Source organism: Anguilla rostrata, chromosome 16 (assembly GCF_018555375.3).
Source record: "Anguilla rostrata isolate EN2019 chromosome 16, ASM1855537v3, whole genome shotgun sequence".
NCBI classification, from domain to species: domain Eukaryota; kingdom Metazoa; phylum Chordata; class Actinopteri; order Anguilliformes; family Anguillidae; genus Anguilla; species Anguilla rostrata.
In genome coordinates, this window is record NC_057948.1 from 9,192,173 (window position 1) to 9,203,133 (window position 10,961).

At 45.3% G+C, this 10,961-nt stretch overlaps 1 protein-coding gene across 1 annotated transcript; it reads right to left on the minus strand.

The window, feature by feature from the left end:
• Positions 1–4,526: 4,526 nt before the first annotated feature.
• Positions 4,527–6,997, minus strand: rassf10a (Ras association domain family member 10a). The gene has a single exon (XM_064312886.1). The coding sequence runs from the start codon at positions 6,420–6,422 to the stop codon at positions 5,025–5,027; it is 1,398 nt and encodes a 465-aa protein (XP_064168956.1). The 5' UTR covers positions 6,423–6,997; the 3' UTR covers positions 4,527–5,024.
• Between the last annotated feature and the right edge of the window lie 3,964 nt (positions 6,998–10,961).

Here is a 10,961-nt window from a genome sequence, read left to right on the forward strand (position 1 = left end):
TAGGGTTTATTTGCAATTTTACCCAGAGTACTGTGTTACAGCTCTAATGACATTTTTAAAGTCATAACGGACATAATAGTGCTTTGGGTTTTTACTTTCTTCACACACACACACACACACACACAAAACAGTTAATGTTTAAATTCCTTTCCTTTAAATGAAGACTTTAAGAAGGTTTTATTTTGGAGATTGAGCAGGCTATAGAGCCAAACGAATGACAGCCCATCTTATCCTGAGGTGAGACAGTGAGCCCTGCCCATCCCTCCGACAGCCGTTCGGTATTTTTCCAAAAGGTGGCGCGTTCCCGGTCAGCTGGTCCCTTCGGATCACCGCGGACTAAGCCAACCAGATGTTCCCCGTCTCATCCTCACAAATCCAAACCTTGAACCCCTTTCCGCAACCGCGGAACATTTTTGCTATTAAGCCCTCTTTTCAATCTCTTTATCTTTATCAACCTAGCACCCCCTTCATCCCTCGCTTATCATCCTCCTCCCTCCCTCCCTCCCTCCCTCCTTCCCTCCTTCATACAGTGCTGTGCAGGCAGTGAGCTCTGCTCAAGATTGTGGGGCCTTCAGATCACCACAGTTTTCCCTCCTGCTGTTATGCAGGACAATGAATACATGTCATGAGTCTACACATCATACGGCTGGGAGCGTCAGTGGGGGGGTGGGGGGGGTGGGGGGGGGGGGATGGGTGTCTTCACTGCGCACCACCCAAACCAACTCCACCTGACTCCTGAGCTCATAATGAGGCCATAAGGGGAAAATTTCACGCTTTCTCGACCTGCATTCCACCGGACCCCCTGCAGACCCCAGCCTGTCAAGTTCACGCGTCGTTGTGAGGACCAAGCTGAACAGGCCTACCAGAGAATAGGATTTAAACAAGGCCACTCATCCCAGCGTCCCAACAATGTAACCGAGAGCAGTGGGCTTCATTTCACATTTCAGCAGAGGCTTTTACCAGAGTGACTCGCTCACCTTACAGTACATACACTCCCATTTATACAGCTGGATATTTACTGAATACTGATATTTACTCATTCAGGCTTGCTCAATGATATAATGCAACATTATGCTACCCATTATACTACACTGCCACCCAAACCCTATTCCTCTCTGAAGCCATCTGACTCCTCAACTCAATAAACTGGTTACTTCAGGCACTGTTTTCCAGTACTCCAGTAAAGACTAACACATTATTACATCAAATCATGTTTAAATCATGATGTCACTACATAATGCATCTGTAAATGATGCAGTGAATCAGTGCAATGCAAATATTTAATACATTCTTACAGCTTACCGAGTATCTGAAAATGTAAATACAATCAAAAGATTTTTTGAAATGAGGTGATATTTATTTTCTTTATGGACTCCTGAGGGGTCCGCGGACCCCAGTACAGTTTGGGAACTTGAGCTAGGAAACACACCCCTCCCTCTGGGTCACTTCCACGCTCAGGGCTGGGCAGCAGGGGGGTGAAATCCCCCCCCCCTTTCCCCTCCACATTTGCCCTGTCGAGAGCCGTTTGACCTCTCCTTGCCCTGTCCTCGCTCTCGCGCGCGTCCCTCCCCCCCCAGGCTCCGGTTCACCCGCGCGTGGCGTGATGCCGTTCCCCGCATCGGGGGCCGTTACGTAAGGGCCCTGCTGCTTCCCGCCGCGCGGTCCCAGCAGCTGTTCAGTGCGCTCATCACACCCCGTCCCAGCCTCGCGCCGCCAACCGCTAACGATCTCGTGCAATTTGACCTTTCACCCTCCGGTAATCTCTCCCGCTCTCTCGCCCCGAATTCAACGCGCTTCCCACTTGGGTCCGACTGGGAGTCCCTCGGCTAGCCAAACGGCCGCGTTAAAGTCACTGCTGGGTGGCGCACGCCTGAGCCTCGGCCGATTGGCTGTCGCCTGGGGCTTGTTTCCGCGACTCCCGTGGAATCCCTTGCTGACTTTACTGGAGTGGAGGAGATGAGATATACTTCTGCCGTTCCATGACTGAGGGAATGAGATTTCATGTTTTCCATGGTAACTGTGCTTGTAGCTAGTGGCATGTCCTGATGGTACACAAAGGTGAGGTATACGCTAGTGCCATAAAGTAAACAGTGGTTATATTTCCATTAGCAGGGATTAACGCAACATTAAAATCAATGTTTGTTTCACTTGCTAAATATAAGTGGAGAATAGCTGCATATCAATAGCAATGTTTTTCATAGTATGAATTTAGAGTGAGCTCCATAATGTTTGGTACAAAAAGATTTTAGTTTTTCTTGATTTGTAATCAAACAATTCACACGTGGTTAAAGTGCAGATTCTGTTCATGAAGTCTTCTGCGGATAATAGTCGCTGACACATCCACACCTGCCTCCTGAAGAGTATTTCTGATCTGCCAGACCGGTTTTGGGGGGGGATTCTTCATTATGGTGAGAATTCTTCAGTTATCAACTGTAGAGGTCGTCCTTGGCCTACTATACTCTTTACGATTACTGAGCTCACCTTTCTTTCTTCTTGATATTCCAAACAGTTGATTTTCGGAAGACTAATTTCTTTCTTATCAGACTTTCTTATTTCTCAGCTTCTTAATGGCTTCTTTGACTTTCATTAGCACAACTCTGGTCCTCATGTTAACAAATGCCAATAACAGACTCCAAAAGGCAATCAAAAGCCTAGAATCCAGACTAGATACCGAAAGCTCTCTTATACCTGCACTAAGGAAGCATTTGAACACACCTGACTAATCAAAAACATTTAGGAAGCCACTTGTTCCAAATATTATGGCGCACAAAAAAGTGGAAGACTGTATAAAAAGTGCTGTAATTTCTACATGGTGAAATCAAAGTGTAGAAAATACCCTTAAAGAAAAGCACTTCAACCACATGTGAATTGTTTGATCACAAATCTAAAATTGTGGAGTACAGAGCCAAATCAAGAAAAAAACATGTCTTTGTCCCAACCATTATGGAGCTCGCCGTATATGACTTTACAATGTCAATTACTAATTATGTGCATGCTAGAACATGCCTGAACATAACATATAAATCACGTTGGCAGATTGAGATAATTCTGAAAGCTATAACAGCTGTAAATGTACTTCAAGGCAAATGAAAACAGTAAGTATTTGTATTAAATCTACCAACACATGGACTGCATTCAACCATCCTCAGATGCACATTATTATGTTTTTCCTGATCATGTCACATTTCTCAACCGAGACCAGTTTTGATACACCTGTCTTGGTGTCTCTTTGGCATACAAATAGAAGTCATTGTGTGAAGCTAGCCATGGTGAAGTCACTGAAACATTTAAATGTAAATGAAGCTACTCCAGGCAAAATTATATGGTAGTCAAGGCTATACTGCATGCATTAACCTGTGACAACGTGGATATCCATTCCCTCAGAAATATTATCAAACACTCCCTCATTGTGCTAATTGACAGGCCTTGGTAAGGATATTTACCAGCAATATATTACAACAGGAGTATGTTGTCTTATGTTAAAACTGCTTGCTGAATTTGGTAAGTTGTTGTGTTGACACATCGCAGCCGATGTGTAATTTCACCATGAAATCATGCAAGTTGCTGAGATGAAAATACTTTACTCCATACACATAGTTAAAGTGATTAGCAGTTTCACCAGAAAGTGCTGATGTTGGATTCAGACTGAGGAATTTTCTGTGTGTCTTTCATAAGCATTGTTAGCTTGTCTAATAGACCCTTTGTGTGTAATTTAATCCTTGCAGTATTACTCAACAAATGAAATGCATTCAGGTTTTTTTTTTTTTTTTGTGAAACAGCCAAATCCCATGATATCCACAGGTGTAGATAAGAACAGCTGTTGCTATGTGGAAGTTTTTAACTGTATTGTAGGCAAGTGAGTCAACATCATTTCCGAAGTCCATCACATCAGCGAACCTTCGCGAGCGGAAAAACATCCACGAGCAACAAACATTAAAAGCGTGTTTTAACCCTGTACTTCTCAGCACATATGGTTATGAGAGTCTTGCTCAACATCAGGGATGTGTCAGGAAAATAGGCATCTATATAGCTAATATTTAATCCAAATCCACTTTACCTGTCTGGAATCCCTACATATAAGGCATGTAAGGTTTTGTTGATACAATCTGCTTTTACGTCATTGCTCGGTCAGAACGTGCAAGAGTCAAGAATAACATCTCTTCACGCGCCGGTGGTCTCGAGGTATGGCTCATATTAAGCACAACGGTGCGTGACATTTTGGTCCACACTACACATATCAAAGAGGAAGCAATCCCCTGGAAGAATGAAAAACCGAACTTTGATCTAAAACTGAACTATTTTAATCAGCGGGCAGTTAATTGGTAAAATAATAACTATTACTAGCTTTTAGATTATTTACTCGAAACAAAGTTGGCCTATTTATTTTTATATGTAACATACATTAGATGAGTAGGATGGCTCCAAACATAATCCTCGGGCAAAAAAAAAAAATGTTTATACCATGCAAGATTCTTAACAACGTGGAGTGACCCGTGCGTAAATTATTTAACCTGCACGTGCATGCATTGAAACAATTAATTCGTTCTTATTTTAATCTCCTTTAATTCCACAACAACCTTAGTGTTTACAAACCAAAATCCATCTGCCTAACACGTTTTTCTTCTCAGCAATTACAATGCAGTCGTCAATTGTTCCTTAGTTCTACACATTTGTTATAAATAACATTGGGACTTACGCACATACATTGGGAACACATAAGCAGATAACTGAATGATTTTTTCAGCTTGTCAATACTATGCCTGGTGGTACGGACGGAATAACGGACTTTGTGCATTTATTTTAGGTTACTGAACAACTCGGTGAGACTACAGGTGAGTATTTTAGTGGCAAACTATGCATGGTTCAACATCATAGATATGCTACAATTGATGTAACTTAATACGCATGTTGCCGTTTTTTTCTCTCTCTTCCATTTAGCAGAGGGAATAACACGTTTAGGTGTTGTGAAATGCACGTTTCCCTGAGTTTATTTACTGGGTGAATGTGTAAGCGTTTCGCACCAGTTATACTAGCGACTCGCAGACAGGTGCGTTGTCCGAGTCCTGGCTGTGCATTGAGCTGAGCCCGGTGTCCGAGTCCTCGTCATTAGTGTCGCATTTCTTTGAAAGTCCCCTAGCCTGTTCCACCCACCCGCTGTTTGCCTCTAAAGAAGGCAACAATTCGGTCTCGGTTACAACAGAGCCACTTGCTTTGCCCTTAACTGATGGTTTCACAGCTTCTTCAAAATCCAGAGACTCCACTTTTTCCAGTAAATCCTGTAGCTCTTTTACTTTCGCATCCCACAGCCCCTGGCTCATGTCCAAATCACCTCTAATAGTCTCCAAATCCGTGTTCAAGCGAAGACCAATATATAAACTCGTGTCCAGCTGCGTTTTGACTCTCTCCTCCTCGAAAAGCAATTCGTTTTCCGACGAAATGTCAAGCTCTGGAGGAGCCACGTCCTTCCCTGTCGCATGGGTGGCTGTAGTTACCCTAATTGCGGGCTCCTCGACGCTGGCTTCCGCGTCCGCGTTCGAGAGTTTTTCTTGCCGTCGCTTCATCCACCGTTGATTCAGCTCCTCTTGGATCTCCACCGTAATACTGTCCATGAGCGCCTCGTGCTCCGCCAGCTCCTCTTGCAGCCTAATGACCTCCTCGCATCTGCTGGCGTACTCCTCGAACCAAGCGAGAGCCTCCGCAGAGCACGGCTTGTCGCTGTCCCTCTTTGACTCAGCCTCCGGCTTGCCCTCGACCAAGTATGTGTCCTGCACATAATTGATCCCGTGCCTTTTCATCCTGTCAAAGTGAACTTTCGCCTCATACCTGTCAATCTCTCGATCCAGTTCCTTAATCCTTTGGATCTGCTGGCGGATGGTGTGGTCTTGCGATATTACCAGGTGTACTAAAGTTTCCATTTTCTCCACTGAAGAGGAGTCCTTTGATATAGCCTCCTCTCTCTTTTTGTTGATTTTATCCAACTTTCTGAACGCCTTTCTGACAATACGCCGCTGCTTTTCCTGGGAGAAAGCCATCGTTGCCCTCGCTGTTCCCTTGTACACGCAAGGACTCTCCTTGCTAAGTACGACCCGCGCCTCCGCGCTCCGAGGTCCGTTGTTGGGTAAGGACGCCGCATTTTTCACCAACACAAACCTCACGTTTTCTTGTTCATCACCCCATGCTGTCCAGAGACGAAGGATTTTTGTTTTGTTCGGCAAAATCCTCTCAAATCCTCTCCATTTCTCCACAATGCAGTATGACTGTGGAGACCCGGAGAGCATAGCCGCAGAAGCGCCTTGCTGCAAGTTCTGATCCTCCAGGAGCACTCTGACGACATCGGCGCAGGTAGTGCGTCTTGACAGCCCAGAGACAAGCTTCTCCTCCCGACAAACCCACACGGATATTTTGCATTCCTCCAACTCCATTTTCAGGTAAACCGACGCTTCATAAAGATTGTTCCAGTACGTTTACTTGGTTTCAGCACGCAGGGAAAAAAACAACTTTTTCAGCTGCGTTAGGGTTATCCGTTGTTTTGCATTTTACTTAATGTCAAGCTGTCGGTTCCGGTCGTGTCCTCAGGAATTGTGAACCCGGCGTTTCATTTTGTGGCAGATCATCCCCGCTGACTAACAGGCGCTGTCGCTCACTGTGGAGGTATGCGCCGTTATGCATCACAGTTCAGCGAAGGAGGTCCTTTTCAAACACTACGCAGGAGTTCGAAAATCCGTGTGTCCGCCTTCGCAGCGTGTGAGCGCTGACTGGTGAATGAAAGCCAATACGCAACACTGCGTCGCCTGCGCTGGACCTGTACTCCCCCGCCCCTCTCCGGAGTCACACTATTTTATATATTTGTTTATCTGTCTTTCAGCTCTGCTTCTTTCCCAGCGTTTATTTATTTATTTATTTATTACTTTTTTTACATTTTGCTCAAGACTGTCTTAAAGCTGTCAAACTCAGTCGTGAGGAGATTCCGCAGAGCTATCGAAGCCCAGTTATTGAAACTATTTTCTATTGCAGCGGGACTTCCGTGGTAATCAAAACACGTTTGTTTTGAAAGTGGCTGCTCTGTCACGGTGCAGGGAGAGGGGAAAGGGTGTGGGCTGAAGCAGGGTCTTTTTAGACACCCGGCCCCAAGTGTCCACAAAATGCAGTATCGTGGTGTCAATATCCAAAGCACAATATCGCACTATGGTTTCATTTTCTCAGTCCGGCAGAACGCAACAATGCAAAGACGGTCGACGCGGATATCAGTCGTTCACGCGCAGGTGGAATATGAACTGAAGTGAAGGAATCTGAAAAGTGATCTCAAAAGTTTACAGAGCGAGCGCGAGAAAGAGAACACTGTAGTCTTAATGGCAAAACAACTGATTTTTTTTCGAAACCGCGCAAGTTGCGCTAGTAGGACTAGCGCCTAAGCGTGCACCCGGCTCGTTCGGCGGAAGCAACTACGCGCTATTACGCGCGAGACGGTGCTGAAGTACGTATTACAACGCAGCGGGCGACGTTTGTCTTTACCAGTGCGAACCCTGCGTTACTCTCTCGAACTGCGCGAACGTGAAGAGTGAGTTTCGCTTCAGTTCTATTTTCGGCTGTCGCGGTCACGATGGCTGTTTATCACAGAATGCCTAAATGTAGTATACTGCTCTGACTTATTTTCTCCTTTAGGGGTGGTCCCTATGTTAAACAAAAACCTAATAAAAATGCACCTGGAAAGGCAACTAGTTCGCTGCTTATTCGGAGGGGGGTAATTGAAATCACCAACAGAAAACGTAGCCTATCGATTGTACTTCAAGCTTCGCGTTTTCATGGCGTTCTGTGTTCATATCCCTCAGTAAACTGTCATTCTTTCATGATTAGCTGATTAAATGTTTGACGCGAAGACAAGAAACACGAATTCCAATGGTGATTACGATATTATTTCTATGATCATTACATATCTTCATGATTGGCAGCTTGTTAACCAGCAAAATTAATACGTTTGATTGATGTTACGCAGGCTCGTTCGATTTAATTTTATGGTAATTCTTGAGAGCGTTTGCTTCTCACGTATTTACGAGGTAACGAAACATACCAATTAACAACTGAAAAGTCCTCACCAAGTATCACTTACCCATAATCAACAGTCGTGACAAACGTGAAATACACGAGTATCGCACTGCAGACTGCGAGAGCATACTAGCTTTTACGCAGCCTTGCGTGACACAAACGGAACCATGGGAACATCTACGCGTCGCGCCGTGCTGCTTCGCCCTGCTGTTTACGCGACGCTTACGCGACGCGTGCGGTGGGTGCCCGGCGTAAGTGCATTCCCCAGGGCTCTTCAGGTTGAAAACAGCGCTCTCCCTGCGCGAGGACCGGGGGCCTGAAAGGGAACGTGTGCATATCCCAGGATTCAGCTTTGTTTATGCTTTGTGTGGAACATAAAGACGAGTTTCTCTCTCCCTCTGGGTGAGTGGGCTCTTTCTCGTTCTGATTAACTTGGGGCCGGGGCAGGTGTAGTTTAGGTCAGGGGCACAACATGTTTTTTCTTTGGACTTATTTTTTCCAGGGTAGAAATAAGAAAAGCACCCTAAATCGACAGGAGACAATCAAGGGCATAAGGAATCACTGGGCAAAATGAAAATTTGGCTGTTGTCTTCGATGTCGACAAGTGTTTTTCAGCGTTTCCTCAGTTCTGCTTAATGCCTCCAGTCAAATCTCATTCCGAGCTCCATGTGAAATGGCTTTCAAAGGAGGAAAACCCCAAACAATTGGAACTGAAATACTGCTGAGATCACTACGAACTCCTGTGGCAGTCTTTCAACAGAGACAATCAGGCACTCACCTGTTTGTTGGTTAGGGTGGTTTTCACTTTTCATAACCTGAGTGGTAGTATTGCGAGGGGGAGGGGGGAAATTTGTATTAAACTACTAACTGAAGGTTATGACATCACCATACAAGTGACTATATAAACTACACTGTACTGCTACACAAAAAGGATTGCAGCTTTCCAGATTGCGACTATACCCAACTCTATTTCCTAGCTTGTTAAGCATGAAAGGGCTGGAATAAAATGGGAAGCCAATCTCTCTGTCTTTCTCTGACACACACACACACACACACACACACCTCACACACATGCACACGCACGCACTTACACACGCAGACACACGCACACGCACATGCTCATCCACACACATACAGGACTGGCCACAATGTAGTAAATCCAGGACGTGTCAGACATGCAGGTAGAGAGGGTTCTGATTTGTGTTTGCTTTTGAATAACAGCAACCCTCATTCGCAGGCTGAACATCCCTGCTGACCCCATCGTTGTCTTGGCCCCTCCCTGACCTATAACACAGTAAATCGCCCCACGCAGACTGATAAGGCGAGCCGTTGTAATCATTGTGAACAAATTACAAGTAACCCCATCTCTGTCCTGTACCGGAGAAACCACACTTCAGTCTACACGACCACTATACCATACTGCATACTGCATAGTGCATACTAATGGGATTTGCTAGAGCACAGCTGTGTTTTGAGTGAATGTGGTGCCTGTTACTGCTGTCATGGTATCTGAGCTACCAACTTCATCTGCAGTCAAACAACTTGAAAACCAGAGAAGCCTGAACATTCTTCTGAGGGCTAATGAAGCGCCCTTTTATCCTGGCAGCCTTGCACAGCACCTTCATGTACTCACCTGCAGCGAGAGACTGGCAGAGTGCGCTTTTGTGTGAGTGCCTGCGCAGCTGTGGCCATTCACCTGTGTGAACGCACGTCCGTGCACGCGTTTACGCGTGCGCGTATATGGGTGCGTGTGCGTGTCTGTGTGTCTCTGTGCTGCAGCACCTGTGCGCGTGTCTGTATGCAGAATTCTATGTACACTACGTGACCAAAAGTATCTGGACACCCCTTGGTCTGGGGATGTTTTTCATGGTCTGGGCTTAGGTCCCTTGGTTCCAGTGAAGCCAAATCTTAATGCTACAGCATACAATGGCATTCTAGACGATTCTGTGCTTCCCCAACAGTTTGGTGAAGGCCCTTTCCTGTTTCAACGTTCAATGACAATGCCCCCAGGCACACAGCAAGGTCCATATAGAAATGGTTTTGTTGAGAGCAGTGTGGAAGAACTTGACTGGCCTGCACAGAGCTCTGACCTCAACCCCATACAACACCTTTGGGATCAATTGGAAAGCCAGCTGCGAGCCAAACCCAATCAGTGCCCAACCTCACTAATGCCCTTCTGGCTAATTGGAAGCCCATCCCTGTAAGCAATGCTCCAACACCTAGTATAGAGCCTTCCTAGAAGAGTGGAAGTTGTTACAGCAGCAAAGGGTGGACCAACTCCATATTAATGCCTAAAATTTTGGATGAGATGTTGGATGTCAGGTGTCCACATACTTTTGGCTATTTAGTGTGTGTATGCGTGTGTGTGTGTGTGTATGTGTGTGTGTGCGTGCGTGCGTGCGTGCGTGTGTGTGTGTGTGTGTGTGTGTGTGATCCCAGCACAGTTACAATATCTCCCCATGAGCCTGACCTCTGTGCACTGACAGTTACATTCATGGAAAGTTCCATCTCTGCACCCCCTACTGCTGATGGGGCATATCATCTGTCAAGTGTAATTTCTGGAGATCACTTTATCAGAGGAGGAGAAAAGGGGTAATGTATCTAGCTAACAGTCAGTTGTGCTGCAGGATGATTGGAGCCAATGTCCAAATAAAGGTTTTATTTCTTGCAATTATGAGGTTCTAGCAAATTAACACGTTTTTAACATAAAACATTCAACAAGTGAACCTAAGTATGTTTATCCAATCAATACAGCAGAACATACTTATGTTCACTATTATTTACTACATTTTAAGTTATAAAGCTGTAATGAACTCAGGTCTGGTGCATATAATACATCCTCTTCTGTATGTATGCTGATTGCTTGGTATTGCCAAAATGTACTGTTAATGGAAGCCTTCAACAATAACAGCCTATGG

Excerpts from the sequence above, each read along its gene's own strand:
- rassf10a (XM_064312886.1), bottom strand. The coding sequence starts at position 6,422 with ATGGAGTTGGAGGAATGCAAAATATCCGTGTGGGTTTGTCGGGAGGAG.